Source organism: Muntiacus reevesi, chromosome 3, assembly GCF_963930625.1.
Source record: "Muntiacus reevesi chromosome 3, mMunRee1.1, whole genome shotgun sequence".
In the NCBI taxonomy this organism is placed as follows: domain Eukaryota; kingdom Metazoa; phylum Chordata; class Mammalia; order Artiodactyla; family Cervidae; genus Muntiacus; species Muntiacus reevesi.
The window spans coordinates 269176157-269196244 of record NC_089251.1 but is presented as its reverse complement, the minus strand read 5'-3'; the positions used below and the strand labels follow the sequence as shown (position 1 = coordinate 269196244).

General features: G+C 41.6%; 1 protein-coding gene across 1 annotated transcript in view; it reads left to right on the top strand.

The window, feature by feature from the left end:
• The window catches only part of LOC136165518 (adenomatous polyposis coli protein-like), a 39418-nt gene extending 19749 nt beyond the window's left edge, over positions 1-19669 (top strand). The window contains exons 4-9 of the mRNA XM_065932022.1: positions 1024-1154; positions 8060-8158; positions 10113-10491; positions 12206-12301; positions 13604-13657; positions 14739-19669. Of these exons, the coding sequence (XP_065788094.1) occupies positions 10188-10491; positions 12206-12301; positions 13604-13657; positions 14739-14857 (573 nt within the window). The 5' untranslated portion in view covers positions 1024-1154; positions 8060-8158; positions 10113-10187 and the 3' untranslated portion in view covers positions 14858-19669. The remainder of the gene's footprint in view (positions 1-1023; positions 1155-8059; positions 8159-10112; positions 10492-12205; positions 12302-13603; positions 13658-14738) is intronic.
• Positions 19670-20088: the final 419 nt, after the last annotated feature.

Here is a 20088-nt window from a genome sequence, read left to right as displayed (position 1 = left end):
TTAAAATGTCTCATACTTAATTTAAATATTTAAATTTACCACATTTAAACAAAAATATACTTCATTTTAATATTACTGGTCCACATTGTACTGGATAATACTCTACAGATGGTAAATTAGGGCAAAAAAAAATTATATTCCAATAGTACATTTGGGTTCTTTGTCTACTACTTAGGGAGTTCTCTGAGATTATCATGTGTTCCTACACATATGTAGAAAGAAGTTCTGTCTTCTTGACAAAAATCTTTTTTTTTTGCTTTAGGATTAAGACCCACTATTAATACTTTGGGGTCATATTTCAATTATTATATCCTTTAAAGCCTCACCTAGCCAATAAGCTCAATATTTATTTTTTTAATTGAATTCTTATCTCATTTCTTATATCAGAATTTAACTCTGAATATATTAGATTTAATGTCAAAGATGAAAACTTTAAAAAACAGTTTACTTATTTACCTATGTTGTGTCTTAGTCGTGGCATGTGAGATCTTCTTCCCTGCGGCATGCGGGATCTTCTGTTACGCCGTGCAGGCCCAGAAGTCGTGGCCCTCGGACTTAGTTGCCTTGCAGTATGTGGGATCTTAGTTCCCAGACCAGGGGTCAAACTCGCATCCCCTGCATTAGAAGGCAGATTCTTAATCACTGAATCACCAGGGAAGTCCCCCAAATGAAAACTGTTAGAAATATTAAAAGTTAAGGAAATGAGCATAGAGTTTTTATAATCATGAAGTGAGTAGGAAACCATAAAAGAACCATAGGCTTCATTTAAAAATGTAAGACTTTAGTGTGCGATAAAATCATAACAAACTTACAAGACAAAAACCAAAATCACATTAATGACGCTACAGCTACTTCCAGATCTTAATGTAGATAAGAGGTGTGTCTGTGAGACTGTGATCCAGTTATGCCAAAATCCCTTTACCTGTCAGACTCTTGGGGTTTGTTCATTTCTTTTGTTATTTGCTCCAGAGACAAAACAGTTGACACTAACAAAACTGAAAATAATCTCTTTGACTTTCTCAGAATCACAGTAATATGATCCATCAAGCTCCTGCCCTAGTGCCCTTGGGGAAGGAAGTTCATTGTACCTCACCTGGTTTCCTGCCCACAGCCACTCTGCCAGAATGATCTTTCACGAGTAAATCACCCTCTTGGTAAAATCCTTTGTTGGCATCCATTGATTCTCAGAAAAAGACAAGCCTTACTACGACCTGTATAACCTGGCTCCTGCCTAAACTTGCCAGCTGTCTGTCACCCTTTGCTCTCAGCACGCCTGCCACGCTGGCCCTTCAGGACTTCCCCTTGACGGCTTCCTCTGCTGCAGCCTGCACACCATCTGCCCGTTCCCTCTTGTGCCTTCTCATCCCACTTCACTCAGTTAACAGCAGTTTGTGTGTGTCTGAACTTTAGCGTGATTTCTCTCAAGAGGCTTGAACTGTTCACATCCCATTACAGGCTGTCCTCGCTTGTTCTTCTCACCTTGAAGACCACATTTGCAGTTTTATATTTATTTATGTGGTTATTTCTGTTCTCCCTACTAAATTGTAAGCTCCAGAAAGACAAAGATTCTTTCCAGTTTTATTCATTTTTATATCCCCACAGTCCCTGATAAATAAATAGTAGATAATAGCAATGAATATATGTAGGTTGGAAGGGATAACTAACATCCCTTCTAGAAAGAGGGATTTTTGATCTGTGATTAATCTCCCTTGAATGTTAAATGAAAAGAGAAAGCTAGAAATAAATTATATGGGCTAGATCCCTACTTGCTTAGTATATAACTTTATGTGTAATTCATTTATGAATCGATCTCAGCTTTTCCATTTAATGTTTAGAACCAGATCTCTAGTGAGACAACCAGTAAGTAGTGATGAAGTTCAAACAAGACTGGGAAAGAGATGAAATGGTAGGAGAACCTTTTCCACTGCCAATAATATGTTTTTAAGCCTGTTATTATGGAAAATTTCAAATATATACAGAGGCAAACAGAGTAATAGAGTAATCTGCAGGTACCCTATATACTTTGTCCTCTGATTTTATTTTTGGAAAAGATCCCAGACATCATCATTTTTTGCTTAAATATTAAATACTTCACTGTGTATTTACAGAATATAACATTTTTTTAATTGAAATGTAGTTGATTCCTAACATTGTTAGTTTCAGGTATACAGCAAAGTGATTCAGTTATATTGTATTTTTCCAATTCTTTTCCATTTTAGGTTATTACAAGATATTGAATAAAATTCCCTAGGGCTTCCCAGGTGGTGCTAGTGGTAAAGAACTTGCCTGCCAGTGCAGGAGACAAAAGAGCTGCGGGTTTGATCCCTGGGTTGGGTAGATCTCGAGGGCATGGCAACCCACTTCAGTGTTGTTGCCTAGAGAATCCCACGGACAGAGGAGCCTGGCGGGCTATGGTCCATAGGGTCACAAAGAGTTGGATGTGACTGAAGCGACTTAGCATGCACACATGCACATACTATAAAGTAAATCCTTGTTTATTTTATATATATCAAAGTGTATGTATCTGTTAATCCCATACTCCTAATTTATCCCTCCTCCCATTTCCCCTTTAATAACTATAAGTTTGTTTTCTGTGTCTAAGAATACTTTCTTTTAAATTGAAAATACAGTTGATTTACATTATTGTGTTAGTTTTAGCTCTACAGCAAAGTGATTCAGTAACATATACATAGTTTTTGGATTATTTATATCTGTTGATCCCATACCTTTAATTTGTCCTTCTCTGTCATCTGTGGTAACCGTAAGTTTGTTTTCTGTGTCTGTGAGTCTATTTCTGTTTTGTGTGTAGATATATTTGTATTATTTTTTAGACTGTACATATAAGTGATCTCATATAATGTCTGTCTTTGTCTGACTCCCTCACTTAGTATGGCATTCTCTAGCTCCATCCATGGTGCTGCAAGTGGCAGTATTTCATTCTTTTTTGTGACTTCTTAAACCATTGTATCTTCTTAAAACCATCATCTGTTGATGGGTACTTGGGTTCTTTCCAGGTCTTGGTTAATATAAATAGTGTTGCTGTGAACATTTGGGTGCATTTATCTTTTCAGATTAGAGTTTTCATCTTTTTTGGATTTATGCCCAGGAGTGAGATTGCTGGATCATGTGGTAACTCTATTTTTAGTTTTTTAAGAAACCTCCATACCGGTTTTCATTGTGGCTGTACCAATTTATATTCCCACTAACAGTGTAGAAGGATTTCCTTTTCTCCACATGCTCTCCAGACTTTTTGCTTTGATGGTGGCCATTTTTAATTTGAATTTCTCAGTAATCAGTGATGTTGAGCATCTTTTCATGATTTGTTGGCTATCTGTATGCCTTTTGAAGGAATGTCTGTTTAGGTCTTCTGTCCATCCTTTGATTTTTGTTGCTTTTATTTTTTATTTTTATTTTTTTGATACTGAGTTGTATGAGCTGTTTGTACATTTTGGATATTGACTGTCAATCAAATATTTTCTCCCAGTCTGTAGGCTGTGTTTCTGTTTTGTTGATAGTTTTCTTTACTGGAAAAAAATCTTTTAAGTTTGACTAGGTCCCGTTTATTTATTTTTGCTTTTATTTGTTTTCCCTTGGGAGACTGATCTAAGAAAATATTGCTATAATTTGAGACTATGAGACTATTTTGCCTATGTTTTCTTCCAGAAGTTTTATGGTATCATGTCTTATACTTATGTCTTTAAAACAATTTGAGGGATTTTGGGGGCTTGTTTGTTTATGGTGTGAGGGTGTGTGCTGACTTCACTGATTTACATGTAGCTGTCCAGCTTTCCTAGTGTCACTGGCTGAAAAGACCGTCTCTTCTCCGTTGTGTGTTCTTATCTCCTTTGTCAAGGATTAACTGACTGTAGGTATGTGGGTTTACTTCTGGGTTCTCTATCCTGTTCTTTTGGTCTGTGTGTCTATCTGTCATGTTTCTGTACAAATGCCATGCTGTTTTGATTACTGTAGCTTGGTAGTATTGTCCGAAGTCCCAAAGCACTCTGCAGATTTAATGCAATTCCTGTCAAGATGCCTATGACATTTTTCACAGAACTAGAACAAATAATACTAAAATTTCTATGGAACTACAAAAGGCCCAGAATTGCTAAAGCAGTCCTGCAGCCAGAGGACACCTAGAATACATAACTATTATGCCATTATTACACTCCCAAAGAAACTAACAGTAGTTCCTCGGTAGCATCAGATTTCAAATTTGCAGTTGCTTCGTAAATGTCATAATTTTTAAATTTATGTGACACAAGGGCCAGATAAAGTCCATGCACAGAGATTGGTTAGTGTGTCTTTGAAGTTTCTTTTAATCTATAGATTTCTTCTTTGTCTCTTAGATTTTTGCTGTATATTTATTGAATAACCAAAGTTATTTGTCTTCTCAAGTTTTCCATAGTCTGAATTTTGCTAGGAACATCTGCATGGTGAAGTTTGACCTATCTCTCTGTCTTCTGTATTCCCTGTAAATTGGTATTGGGTCTAGCAATGTGATCAGATTTGGTCTCAGGCCCTCATTCTATGCCTGAGACTTTCATAGGTAGCATAGTGGTCTTCCACCAGAAAGCACATAACATCTTTTTGTGATATTCACAGCATTTATACTTAATGTCTACCTTTATTAATTCACTAAGGGTTGTAGAATTAGCTGTAGTACTTTAATAAAGAGAAACTTCTCATCTACTGTTGGGCCACTTCCGTGTACCATCTGTATGAAAAAAGGCAAGGTGAGGAGGGTGCTTGCTTCTTTTGCTTCTTCTCCCTCTTACACAGTTTCACAGAGAGTTGGAGACTGTTGCTACCTTTATGGTGAACTTCTTAGAGTCACTTTGTTTTGTTTTGTTTTGTTTTCTCAGAAAAATACTGTTTTTTGAGTCCCTTCCTAAAGTGAGCAAGTAGATAATAGAAGAGGGATTTGTACCCAGCAAGTGTAGTTGAAATTGACTGTGTCCCAGCTGTACTGATTGAACTGCCAGGCATAGTCCTTCTTGGGCCCCTCGGCACACATTTGAGTGCCTCTGATGGCAGTGGATATTGAAAGGTGGATAAAGGAGGACCAGAAGATAGAGAAGTGCTTGATTCTAATGTGTGTTGAAAAGGAGATGCAGGTCAGAAGCAACAGTTAGAACCAGACATGAAACAACAGACTGGTTAAAAATCTAGAAAGGAGTACATCAAGGCTGTATATTGTCACCCTGCTTATTTAACTTATATGCAGAGTACATCATGAGAAATGCCAGGCTAGGAGACTCACAAGCTGGAATCAGGATTGTTGGAAGGAATATCAGCAACCTCAGATATGCAGATGATACCACTCTAATGGCTGAAAGTGAAGAGGAACTAAAGAACCGCTTGATGAAGGTGAAAGAGGAGAGTGAAAAGGCTGGCTTAATATTCAACATTCAAAGAATGAAGATCATGGCATCCTGTCTTATCATTTCATGGCAAGTCGATGGGAAAAGTGGGAACAGTGGCAGATGTTATTTTCTTGGGTTCCAAAATCACTGCGAATGGTGACTGCAGCCATGAAATTAAAAGACACTTGCTCCTTGGGTGAAAAGCTATGACCAACCTAGACAGCATATTAAAAAGCAGAGGCGTCACTTTGCTGACAAAGGTTCACATAGTCAAAGCTATGGTTTTTCTAGTAGTCATATACGGATGAGAGATTTGGACTGTAAAGAAGGCTGAGCAGTGAAGAATTGATGCTTCACTGTGAAGAATTGAACTGTGGTGTTGGAGAGGACTCTTGAGAGTCCCATGGACTACAGGGAGATCAAACCAGTCAATAGTAAATGAAATCAACCCTGAATATTCATTGGAAGAACTGATCCGGAAGCTCCAATACTTTGGCCACCTGATGCAAAGAGGCAAGTCATTGAAAAAGACCCTGATGCTGGGAAAGATTGAGCACAAGAGGAGAAGGGGGCAAAGGAGGATGAGATTGTTGGATGGCATCACCAACTCAAAGGACATGAGTTTGAGTAAACTCCAGGAGATAGTGAAGGACAGCTTGGCATGCTGCAGTCCATGGGGTCACAGAGAGTCAGACTTGGCTTAGCGACCGAACAACGATAACCATTTCTTACAGGTTACTGCTTCTCTGGTCCCTCTGAAGGATGTTGGTGCAGACTTAATCATAATAAAAAGGCCCAGGAAAGATTCTCAAGACTCAAGTTCTGGCTTATAGGTAGTATGGGTATGGGAATGTTCTCTTGGAATCTCCTTATAATAAATCCATCTAGGTTTCTAGCTAGAGAGTTTGGGAGAGCAGAGTGGAGAGTGTCCCAAAATCAAGAATCTATATAGAAAGATACTAAGTCTGAAGCTTAAAGGTGATTGATGTCTACACTGAAATGAATGTCAGAACATGTTTCATCGTAGACATGGGTTTTTCCTTGCTTTGTAATGTAACCTCTTGTTTCTCTTCTGTTTCAAACAATATGTTAGTTATCTATTGCTGCCTGACAAATTTAGCAGCTTAAATCAGCAACCATTTATTGTCTTTGTAGGTCAGGAATCCTGGTGCAGCTTAGCTGAGTGCCTCTGGTTCAGGGTCTCTCATAGGCTGCAGTCGCCATGTTGGCTGGGGCCACAGTCATTTCAAGATTTGATGAGGGGAGGATCTGCTTCTAAACTCACCATATGACTGTTAGCAGGCCTGAGATGTCCAGGCTGTCGGCCAGTGGTATCATTTCTTGCCACCAAGGCCTCTGCAAAGAGCAGTTCATAGTGTAGTATCTGGCAATCCCTCAGAGAAGAACAAGAGAGGGTGTCCAGGATGGAAGCCACAGTTTTTGTAAACTTATCTTGAAAGTGACTTCTCATCATATCTATAGCAGTCTGTTCGCTAAAAGCCTTACACAAAATCTGGCCTACACTTAACCACAGGAGTAGTTCACAAGGTGGTGAATTCTAGAAGACAAGGCTCCTTACGGGTTGTGTTACATCCTCACTACCAGAAACAGTCAAAGTATTTAGATATCCTTAAAGACAGTATGCTTGCTTCAGCATAAGGAGTCATTCATTTCCTCCTGTAGATCAAAAGCAGCCCTTTGCCAAAATTTCCTTAAAAGTCTCCCACCTGCTCTCTTTATCTTGAGTCTTGGTCCCTCAACTCCATCCTCCTTATTGCAATCAGAAGAAGCTCTTAATCTCCAAGTGAGTCAGTTTCTCTGTCTCTCTCTCTCTCTCTCTCTCTCTCTCTCTCTCTCTCTCTCTCTCTCTCTCACAGGCACACACACACGTACACATTCTTTGTGACCTGTGCTTAGGGCCTCTGCCTCATCTGAGCTGCTGTGTGGCTGACCCTCCTCTTTTTTAAGGAGACACCTCTCTGTCGTTCACAGTCAGACAGCCCTTTACTCTACAATCCCGAGCTGAGTGCCCGCCACTCCTGTCTGCACACCTGCGCTCGTCACGGCACTGTGTGTTTACATGTTGAGCAACCTGTCCAGGCTCCATATGCAGCGAGGGTGGGGGTGTCTTACTCACTTACATTCCTACAGACTAGCATTGCACCAAGAAAGGACAGAAATGGTATGGACATAACAAGCAGAAGATGCTAAGAAGAGGTGGCAAGAATACACAGAAGAAGTGCACAAAAAAGACCTTCATGACCCAGATGACCACGATGGTGTGGTCACTCACCTAGAGCCAGACATCCTGGAGTGTGAAGTCTAGTGGGCCTTGGGAAGCATTTCATCACTCAATGGGGCTTTCTTCCAGCCAGTGTATATTTAGCTGAATATGGTTTCATGCCTTTTGATTTGGGAAAGAATATTACTCTTAGAATGTCTTCAGTGTTTGGTTTCTTCTACATTGTACTTTGTCTTTTACAACAGTTTTTTTTTTTCCTCCTTCAGTCTTTCTCTAAATTCTACTCAAGTTTATAGATAAAAATACTCATTTTGAGCAGTTATAAATGTTCACACTTTAATGGTATATTTAGCTATTTACCCTAAAGACAGTTCATTTGGAGTATCTTAGCATGAAGCTAGCTATATTTATCTATAATCTAAATTATACTGTCTATAATTTGCTTAATTTCTAGGGGTCAAGTACACGAATAGATCATGAAACAGCCAGTGTTTTGAGCTCTAGTAGCACACATTAAGCTCCTTGAAGGCTGACCAGTCATCTGGGAACCAAGGTAACGGATTATAGAGTCTTGTCGCTAGAACTCTGAGTGCTCTACTAAAACATTCTTCATGCTTCTTTTAATTTTGGCTTAAGTATTCTTTTGTTTCCATCATCGCAGTCTCTTAAAGAAATGACAGCCAGGTCTCTGCAAGCATCCTGAGGTGCAGCCCACAGCTGGCTCGCCCCCCTGAGCTCTCCCCTCCCCGTGACTTTCTGCCTGGCTGCCCTGGCTGCAGTGGTGCAGCCCTCCGCTTCCCACCCTGCTGCACAGTGACCCTCAGGGTCCTCGCCAGCCTGCAGAGCTCTTCTTGGGCTTTCCTTCTTTACAGAGCGTTTTCTGACCCAGGGCCCTCGCGCCTGCCCATGCAGTCTGTGTCTGCCTCCTTTGAAGCACTACATTTGGAGCACGGGGACTATTTTTTAAACAGTATATTTTCCATTACATCTAAATACTTCCTTGTTTTCATAGCATATTCTACATACTCTTTCTTTACTTTAGTAATATAATGGCTCTGAGGAAAAGCATTACATAACTAATGTCGATATAAGAAATGAATTTTAGAGTAGCAGTGATATTATTAATATAAAACTTAATCCTTTTAGTAACTCACAATAGTTACTACTTGGGATCACTAATATGCCAGTAACTGCTAAGACTTGTACGTAAACTATCTCTGATCTTTTCCAAAACCCTTTGAATGTATTATTCTTGCCCCTCTTTTAAGTGAGAATACTAAAGCCAAAAAGATGGTAATTAAATTAGAATTCCACCCCAGTCTGTCCAACACGAGTAGTTTTTACTGTAAAGAAAACCTTTAATATATAAGAGTACTATTGCTTGAAAACTGGCAGCTTGAATACCATTTCCTTTTGGAGTGATTTTTGCATGATAATATTAAGACCTTACTACATTTTTGAATGCCAGCTACTGTCCTGTATACATGTGTGACTTTAGTTAATCTTCACAAAGAAAACCCTATTAGGTAAATTACTCCGTTTGGCAGCTGAGACAGCTGGACCTCAGAGAACTCTGGTAACCTGCTTGTGTCACACAGCTCACTTGCAAATAGTAGGACATTACCAGAAGAGTCTCAAGGTGGCTAAAGTTGCCCCTGGTTTGGAACCACTAATTTATAGATATGATGCATTTCTATAATAGCCTCAACTTTCACACAGTAGCTCTTGCTTTTAAAAAATGCGGTTGATCACAGGACAGGATGACTGGGTGCTATTTCCTGTTTCTGATCTGCTTCTGAGTAAATTCTTGGAATTTACAGGAAGGGAGTAATGATGCTTACCAGCTGCTTAAAAAAAATTAAATAAGAATATTGACTTTGTATCTCTATATGATCAGGGATCATCCCTATATGATCCCTTTATGAGAAAATACTTTTACATGTATAAGGGAGATATCATAATTTTAACAATATTATAATCTGGTGACGGTTAGCAATTGCTTAGAACCAGTACTTAGTAAATAGTAATTGCTAAAAAACATTTTCTCTTTACTGATTATGGTTGTAGATTTTAAAAAGTAAAATTTTTAATTGTGTAAAGAATTTTAGATAAACCACATTTCTTGCTCTGTATGTGTTGGTAGGTGTGTGTGTGTGTGGTGGGTGGGGGAGATGTGAGAAAGAGAAAAATCAGTTGATTGTCTTTCATTATGATAACAGATTTTCACCCACTGATCCAGATAATAGCAGTTTAGGTATGCAAGAACCTACTGTCTCCTTATGACTATATACTACCACTACTAATATTTACTCATAAAGAAGATGGTGATAATGATTATAGCAATATGGATTTTGAAATAACGCTCATTACTTCATCCTGGAAAGAGATTTTTGTTTTTGTTTCTGTTTTTGTTTGAGTTACAGCTAATATCCCATTCATCACTTCATTGGTGTTGGCTTTTGGCTATTAAAGTCATAATTTTGTTTCTAAACTCATTTGGCCCACAGGTGGAAATGGTGTATTCATTGTTGTCAATGCTTGGTACTCATGATAAGGATGATATGTCGTGAACTTTGCTAGCTATGTCTAGCTCCCAAGACAGCTGTATATCCATGCGACAGTCTGGATGTCTTCCTCTCCTCATCCAGCTTTTACATGGCAATGACAAAGACTCTGTGTTGTTGAGCAATTCCTGGGGCGGTAAAGAGGCTCTGGCCAGGGCCAGTGCAGCACTCCACAACATCATTCACTCACAGCCTGATGACAAGAGAGGCAGGCGTGAAATCCGAGTCCTTCATCTTTTGGAACAGATACGAGCTTACTGTGAAACCTGTTGGGAGTGGCAAGAAGCCCATGAACAAGGCATGGACCAGGACAAAAATCCAAGTATGTTCCATATGGTGCATGTGACAAAGCAAATGTAAAAGTTTTTGAAATGAAAAGTTTTTTAATTAGGACGGTGTCTTTATGAATCAGAGTGGGAAATTCATATTAGCCACCTGCACCGCTCACATAGTTTAAAGCTTAATTTCTCTATTTCCCTAGGAAAAAAAGTTATCAAAGGGAAATGTTGTGTGCACTACAGTACAACCAGAAAATAACAGAAAATCAAAGTAGACTTAAACAGTCATAGCATAGTTGATCTAGAAAGAACTTGAGCGATTATGTTCTCCTTCTCTTGAGATTAAGCTCAGGAAAGTGACTTTACGTAAGTTCCTTCAGCTGTGAGTGACCAAGCCGTTCTCTTATATTTGCATATCGCTTTACTCAGTGGATGCAGAGCTGTGTTATATCTGTTATTTGATCCTTAGAACAGCCTTGTGAAGTAGGAAGAGAAGATATTATCATCTTCATTTTACAGATGAAGAGACTGAGGTTCAGAGAGGCCAAAAGACTTGCCTGTGGCTTCACAGGTAGTGGGTGGGGGATCCAGGGCCAGAGGCCAGACCCCCTGACCCTCAGCCCAGTGTCCTTCCCACTTCACTGCCTGTCTTCAGGCCTTGGGGCCCCAGCTGCTGGGGTGATCAGCCACCCAGCTCTTTTCTCAGGGAGAAACCCTCTCCCCCAGGAGCAGGGATCATGGGAGTTGGGACCCTTGAGGAGATAAGTTACTTCATTCCTATAGGAAGAACCAAAAGCAGTAAGTATATAAGGTAAGACCTCCTTTCACCTGGTAAGAACCCACACATAGACATACACACAGCAAAGGACTATCGAGTCAGTATCTTGATTGGGGGAGCAGGAGAAAGACTGATGATGAGAACTTGATCTATAAAGATTTAGTAGATTTCTCTTAGGGTTAGGTATAAAGGTGAATTTATTTAAAATTAAAAAATTTTCAACAGTAAGAATATAGCAGAAATGTCCTTTCTGTTTGTCCTAGGGCTAGGGAGAATTAATAAGTTGCTTTACTGGGAGAACATTATCTTTCTGGATTGTTTTCTTTGGCTGTCCACAATTATGTAATGACTTGTATTGTGTGCTCTTAATACCTGTTCTCAGACAAGTTAAATAGAATAAATACTATTACTTCTGAAAAATAGACTTGGTTTTTCAATTTTTATTTCAAGTAACAGTTTTGAAACTTTATGTATAGCACTAAATGTGTAAGTACATTTTCTTAGACACTTTTCCTTTAAATTTTTATTTACTATCTGGTGTCTATATAATAAACTTTCTCTACTAGAGTTGCACTAGGTTTCTCTATACATTTCTATACAGCCATGTGCCTTTCAGCTTTGAAAATATAAATTATAAATAAATAGTTTTATACCAAAATGTTTTTATTATTTCAAATAACCAGTATAATTTTTAAGTTATTAGTTGAATTATAGCATAAACCTACATGGGAGTTAGTCCAGCAGACTTGGTGAAAGGCTGGTGAGGGGTAAACATTTTTACAGAACCAAGGAAAGCCCTTTACCTGTATTTTCCTTTCCATGTGTATAGTAGTTATTCATCTCTTCAGCAAATACTTGTTGATTCACTAAGCTACCATGCATGAGAAGTATATCTGCAAACTCAGTATTTTTTAGGTATAATAAACATCACTACTTTGAGAAAACAAAGCATTATGGTTTATGTCAACTTTATTTTTCAGTGCCAGCTCCTGTTGAACATCAGATCTGTCCTGCTGTGTGTGTTCTAATGAAACTTTCATTTGATGAAGAGCATAGACATGCAATGAATGAACTCGGTAAGATAAAAATGTTTCTTAATGCCATAGAAGAATCCTGAAGATTTTTTGTCATTGTTGAATTAGGATATAAGGTCACTAACTTCTATTACCATCTGTTTCTTCCTTGTAGCAAGTGACTGGTTTCAAGAGAAGACAATGTCCTAAGTGACAGAAACTGCTACCCTTTTATAGCCTAACTTGGGTTTTTAAAATCTTAGCCAGAGATGGGCGAAAATAAATAAATAAATGGGCCACTCCTGCCAATATTGTCAAGGTAGACTCTGGGTGACAGTTGGTGGGAGGGTAATTTGAATCGTTTTGAGATGTGATGATGTGGAGCTTTGTAATTATTTTTGAACTCAGTCACCTCTGATGGACACAGGAATGAATTATTATTAAGATTCTCATTTATCTTCATGGTCATCCGTACTTTACTGGATTTTCATGATAAGCAGTGTGTTTGGTATCTCTGAAACTCGTCAATAATGGAAAAAGCATTATTCTCTAATTTATGTTAGAAAGCATTCCATTAATTTTGGAAGGATTACTCTCAGTATGTATTCTCACATACTCTGAACCTTACAGAACCTGCCTCTGTGGCCCGCATTTTTCATGTGATGGTTTCTCTTTGGTTTCTAGGTTCATTTTGCACATGTGGTATTTGTAAGTTGCATCATGCTGAGCCATCTCATGTGAACCTGGATAGCTGTAGTCATGCCACAAGCAAGAAGCACGCACTGAGTCTCCATCTTGGTGTAGCTGTGCCCTTGCTTTCTGTGCTGTTTATGTTACCTTTCATTCCAGGCCCCGCTTTGCATCTCTGCCACCCTTACCATTTTCATTCATCATTTATCTTCAAAGTGACAAAGTTGTGAGTTTCTTAAGACGCAGAGAACCTGAACAGCTGAGAATGAGTGCTGTCCCCTTGAGACCGTCATTTTGGGAGGCTGTGTGTACTTGGTCTCCGCCGGCCCCCAGCTGCACGTTTCTCCCCACAGGCCCTAGCCCACTTGATTCTCTTCCCTTACTCCCCAGGTTCCTGTGAAATTGAGTATGCACTTGTGAGTTCTCCCCTCCTCAATACAATCCAGCATTGGTGAAATTTCAAGTTTGGGTGGTTTTTTTGGTTTTTTTTAACACTCATAATAATGAGAAAAATAATGAACAAACAGGAAAACTAATCCAGTTTTAAGCTCCCACAAATGTTTTCTCTAAATGTCCCTGTGTTCCAATGAACTGTAGACTAGGACTGACCCACATTAATCATCTGAATTTCCAAGTGAAATCTAGACTCAGTATTTGTTCCTCTTCCTTCTTCAGGTAGGAAGGCTACCCGGGGCATTTCATCCCAGGAGCTATGGCAGGGGCTTTCAGGTGAGGAGCAGGATGGGGCCTATGGGGGTGTTACTGTGGGGATGTAGCCACAGGGGATTACCTTCTCACTCCTAGCCTCTGACTTTGCGTTGGAGCCAAAGAAGAAACTAGGTGTGTAGACTGTGGATAGATGCAGTCAGGTAGCACAAGGGATCTGACAGTGAGGGATAGGAGGAAAGAAGTCCCAAGTAGATGAAGAAAAATTCCTAAGCCCAGTCAGCTAGGACTGTCTTTTGTAGATGCAAGAAAATTCTACAACCATTAGGGTCATTTAAGTTTGCAACTATTAGTGTTGCAAGTTTTAGACTATAATACCAGGAATGTACACATTTATTAATTTCCAACTCTGTCCTAGAAACTGTGCTAGGCACTAGATAACAAAATGAAATCCAGTAAGTGGCCCAGGTGATTCTTATGGGACTAAAAATGCCAAAGCTTCTTTCTTTCTGGCCTCTTAAAAAATACAAAGTCTTTTACACTAAATTTCATTCTGCTCAACAAAATAAATTATATGCTCTTATTCAAGTTATTTGCTTATATCCTTACCCGATTAATAAAGTCTCTGGTGCTAAATATTCAGTTTTTGTTTTACTAGATACAGAAACCTCCACCATAAACTCCTAGTTCTATTAAAACAGACACTGGCCCTGCCTATATTTCTAGATACTTTAAACAATTTTTACAATCTTTTTCTATTAAACATATTATAAGTGTTCCTTATAATCCACAGACACGAGACATAGTCGAACGAGCACCTCACACACTAAAGTTACAAATAAAAAGAACTTAAAGAAAGGGGAATACACAGGAACACTGCTGTCTTCCTTACCCAGAGCAGACTTTACTAGATTCCAACATAAGATATTTTCTCAACCCATCACTATTGTTAATACAGCTTTATTCATTTTAAAGTTTTTAAACCTGCCACAGGGAAATATTTTAACCAGGGCAGAAAGGCATTTCGAGGAACTGAAGGACACGTCTCTTCCCCTGCCCATTTGGTACCAAGACGGGTTAATGAAACAATGGAAATCTGGGAAACTAATCTTACAGGGAAAAGGATATGCTTGTATTTCCCCAGGTGGATCCAACAAACTTTTTCCTCGGAAAATTCGACCCAAGGGGGCCCCCGACATTCAAAATGGAAACAACAAAAGCCCTAAGAGGAAGACGTTCCAATACAGGCCATGGCTGCGCTAAAGACCTCCAGAAAGCACCACCCTCAGTGACATCTGTAAGGCATAGTTCCGGCCAGGCAGAAAAGGAGAGCCGACCTCAACAGAAGTAGGTTGCCTTTGTTCAGGCAAGGAGGGGCGACAGTCGGCCTAACGACAAGGCTGAGCACCGAGAGGGATCAGGGAGGCTTCATACTTATAGGGAGGTTTGTGGAAGCAATAAGGGAAACGTCAATCAGGCGGGATATTTTAAGTATTCTTTTGTTGAAATGACACTCTATAGTTGGGCAGAGGGTGATAAGTCTTCTGGGCGGGTGTAGGGGGTGGTAGGTTTCCGGACAGGGGGTGATAAGTCCCAGATAGATGCAACTGGCCTGGAGCATCAGGATGGAACTAAAATTATGCTTTGTTTTCTCCAAAGTTAGATGATTCAGCAAGGGGCCTTTGAGACTGTTGCTCTCTTTTCTAGGCCCAAAAGACTCCTTCATTCCAGACCCTGAAATCATAAAAAAAAAAGGGGGGGGGGAGAAGGGCGCCTTATCTCTCTGGCTACTTCCTGCCGGATGGTGCGACGGTTTTGGGTCTGGAATGGAGGATCGTCCTAGGGCCCACAGTCTCCTTTTTTCTGAGCTTGAGGTGAGGCTCTCGAGAAGAAGAAAACAGTCTTGACCTGATCTCAAGAGATGGCCCGAATCCGTTCTTGGAGAAACCTTTGAAAGAGATTAAAGAGACAGGGTCCAGATAAGAGGAATAGAATGATAAATACTAATGGCCCCAGAAAGGGAGCAGCCAAGGGAGGATCTGTGGGAACAGGTTTTGGGGAATGTAAAGGTTTTCTAACTCTTTCTGCGGCATTCAATTCTGTCTCTAAGTTCTCTGACTCGACCCTGGACTATCCCCGTTTCATTAGCAAAATAGCAGCAGTCCTCTCCTAGGAAAAGGCAGGTCCCTCCCTTTTCTGCAGTGAGAAGGTCCAGGGCTCGCCTATTTTGTAGGGCCACAGAAGCTAATGAGTTAATTTGTTTTGGGATTGAAACGAAGGACTCTACTACCTGCTCCATGTCTTCATTAAGTTCTTGGGACAGCTTGTAATAGAAATGGGCAGAGGTCGAGATGCCTCCCATCCCGGTGCCTTAGGGCTGCTGCTATCTATGCCAGTCCCAACCAGGAGGGGGGGGGGGCGATGACAGCTCATCTTTTTCTGTGGGAAAGTTCCCCTTGGGGGGTAAACTCTTTGTTCTAGCTCTCCCTCTTCGAGGAATGTTAGGCCTGGGGTCAGGAAGACCAAGATGCAGGGTCCACGGGGGTCTAAGGAGAGGCATGAATATGCATAGGTCCCACAGAGAATGAAGATTCCTGGATTGGTGCAATTATTTGTGCTGTTCCAGAGAACCCAAGTGGAACAGAAGGAGGGAGTGGAGTTTGTAAGACCAGTGCAGTTGGGACTAGAGTAGTCAATACAGGTTAGGTTTGAAGAGGCTGAGAGTAAGGACATTGTCAGAGACTGGCCCAATGAGTTGTGTAGTTTTCTGTTGGGAAGGGGAAGTACAGTTGCCCTGTGACAGCCAGGTTGAGGGTAAGGGAATGGCTCTGTGTGGTGAGGGAGAGAGTGACATGCATATCCAACACTGGGATGTGTGTGGTGTGTACTGGAAGAATTGAAAGGAAGAGTTGAGAAGGCGGGGAAGGTGTTGGTTGCCAGAGGTAGGTTTTAGGAGAGGCCGTAATTGGGAAAGGAGGTCTAGGTGTTTGTAAGGCTCAGGGGTCAACTGTAACCGGGAAATTATGTTCTTTGTAACTTGTTCTTGTTTCTTTTCCCGATTTTGATCTAGTACCCCACCCCCGTCTGAGTACCCCCAGTGGGTAATGGGATAGAAACATATGTTTCTTCCATTTGGCTTATGGCAGGTACTCATGAAACTCCCTCTCTTTTGTACTTTGACAGTGAGTAGGGATTTGGACTTCCCGCCCCTGAGGTTCATGTCATGGTGCATGGTTTTGGAGCTGTATTGTAACATGAGGAATGTACGTAGGAATAAATGTCTGAGCAGGGGCAGGGAGTAGCCAGGAGGCTGGGGAGTGCAGCAAGGATAAGGAGCAGGGGAGTCATGGGGCTGTTAGTTAGACAGTACAGAGGAAATAGCACCCTAGGAGTAGAACCCAGCTAGCAATGTAGGCGATACCCACGGAAAGATGAAGAATAGGTGGCCAGTCCTGAGGGGAGACAGTTACTAGGCCTACAGCAAGGATTAAGATTAGGAGTGCAGCTATAGTTAGAGAGACAGGGAGAGGTCAGTCAGGGTGAGGGGCAGAAGGCCCCAAGTTGGTGGTGATTTGAATCTGAGGAGGAACAGTGCTCATTAGGATGTAGAATGATGTAGAGAATGAGAGTAAAGAAATCAATTTCGTCTGGAGTCAGGTTGTAGAAGGTTCCCTGGAGCCACAGTTGAGACACCAGTGCAGTCAGGTCTTTGAAGGAAGTTCCTGTTGGGGCGCTGATCCAGAGGTCTTGTAGTAGTTGGGTCAGGAGCAGTTGTAGGTTGAAGAGAGTCCAGGTCATTCAGTGTCCTCTCCGATAGTTGGCAGGGGTTGTCGCTGGGTGAATTTTAAGGAGGTGGGTGCTGTGCGGGAGACCTGATAGGTGTCATTTAAGGAGGGCAGCGCAGGATTGGAGGTGACCCATTTTAGACGAGAGAGGTGTACCCAGGAGGCGACCTTTTTGAGTTTAGCTGCAGTTGGGGCAAGGAGGATGACTTTGAATGGTCCCTGCCACTGTGGGGTTAGGTCACCCTGGGGATGATCAGACAGATAGGCCATGTCCCCAATTTGTAAAGGGGGCAGGGAGGCTTGGGGGTCAGGGGCAGGCAGATTGTGACTGATGTATTTCCAGAGGGCATTGCGGAGTTGCGTCAGCAGAGGGGGGAGTGTAGGAAGCTTGGTATGGGAGGAGGCTCAGGGGGGAGTCCAGGAGGGAGCCTGGGCCTTCCATACATCACCTCAAAGGGGCTCAGCCCCAGGGGCTTTCTGGGCAAAGCCTGTATTCTGAGGAAAACAATTGGTAAAAGTTTACTCCAATTCAGATGTACCTCGAGGGTTAGTTTGGTAAGGGTTTTTTTGATTGTTCTACTCATCCTTTCTACCTTTCCTGAGGACCGGGGAGGGTATGGAATGTGAAATTTCCAGGGTGTCTGTAAGAATTGAGGAAGTTGTTGGGTGCCCTTGGATGTAAATTCTGGGCCATTATCAGACTGTAGGGATGAAGGCAGGCCAAACCTGGGGATAATTTCTGTGAGGAGGATTTGGGCCACTGTGTGGGCTCTTTTGTCTGTAGTGGGAAATGCTTCTACCCATCCCGAAAAGGTGTCCCGCAGGAGGCTCCGAGGACCGCGGCCCCGGGCCAAAGCGACACACCTCCGGAGCCACGTGAACCCTGAGTAGCAAACGGGATGGTGGGGGGCGGTGGGGGGGGAGCGGTGCGGCGCCGCTCGCTGCCCCACCCAGCTCCCGCAGGCTCGCAAGGCCGCTCAGGTTCCCAGAAGCGCCCCGGGCCGGGCCAGGCGGGTGCTGGCTGGGGGTGGCGGTGTGCGGGGCTGGGGCGGTGTCGGCTGCTCTCCGAGCTGCAGGGCCTGGCCGGCCGGAGTCCAGTCACGGGTCGTGCGGCTGGCTCAAGTGCAGCGCGCGCCCCCCGTGGAGAGCTGCGGTTCAAGGCCCGACCAGCAGGTCAGAACAAAAAGGGAGGTGCAATGCAGAGCTCTTAGTGCGCCTGGCAGCTGCCTCGGTCTAAGGACATACCACCCTGAACGTGCCCTGTCTCCTCTGATCTGGGAAGCTGAGCAGGTTCGGGCCTGGTTAGTACTTGGATGGGAGACCGCCTAGTAGTTAGACAGTTTTTTTATTTTTCTGAATGCTTACTTCAGAAAGTTAGAATTGGATGACTGTAAACAATAAAACGAATAATATTTTCATAATGTTAAGAATACAGAGTTGGATATTCTTTTTCCTGTTCTACCACAGCTAACTGGAAGTCAGTTGTAGTAAGTGTATATATATATATATATATATATATGTATGTATAATTTTTCTTCTTCTCTATATGAATTTGCAAAGAGGTTTCTCTTAAAATACTGTGTTAATGTGCTATACATTTACCCCAGACTCTGTCTTCAAGTTGGTTCTGCCTAAGACTCATATTCAGACTTGACAAACTGGTATGTTTACTCATGCAAATGTTCTCTTAAGTTATGTGAATGAAAGTGTATTTGCTAGAAAACCTGCCTTTCTTCAAGATTCATGTCAATCATTTTGTGGCCGAGACAACTCACCCGGTGCTTAGGTTTTCGCAGAGTACATGTTGTAGGTGAGGGGCCTGGTGCTATTCTCTTCAGTTTTGAGACATTTCCTTTCTCTAATTAACAGACTGCTGGTAGTTATATGACATCTGGCCAAAGACTAGCAGGGGGACACTCTTTCCGCCCCCTTCTGATGCCTATGTCAGAGGCTTTCTCTATCTCCTTTATACTTTAATAAAACCTTATTACGAATAAGTCTCGATTTGAGAACACATTACCAACATATACTGGTTTCCAAATAACTTTTCTAAAATACTGTAGAAAAATTTCATATCATGATCCTTCTGGTAAGCTGTGAAATTTCTTCAAAAACACTAGATTTATTATTTCTCGCATTATCAACTCACAGCCTATACCACAAGCTGAGGTTTTTTTATATAAATGGGACTAAAAAACGCCGAAGCTTCTTTCTGGTCTGTTGAAAAATACAAGTCTTTTACACTAAATTTCATTCTGCTCAATGAAATAAATTATATGCTCTTATTCAAGTTATTTGCCTATATCCTTACCCCATTAATATAGTCTCTGATTCTAAATATTGAGTTTTTGTATTCCTAGATACAGAAACCTCCACCATAAACTCCTAGTTCTGTTAAAACAGACACTGGCCCTGCCTATATTTCTAGATACTTTAAACAATTTTTGCAGTATTTTTCTATTAAGAAAAAACGCCTCAGGGTGGTCCTCTCTCAGGGTCCTTGCCCCTGAGCCTGGGGGCCAGCGAGGGGCTCCACACTCCCAGGCCAAGGCAGAACCACATGCACACGTCTGTTCCTGCCCCCTGCACCGTCAGAGAGCTCGGGTGAGCCAGAGTCTGTCAGGCAGCTCCTGGGCAAGCCCAGCAGCACCGCCTGTTGCCGGGAGCCAACACATGAGACCCTACCCCTAAAAAGGCCATAGGGGAGAA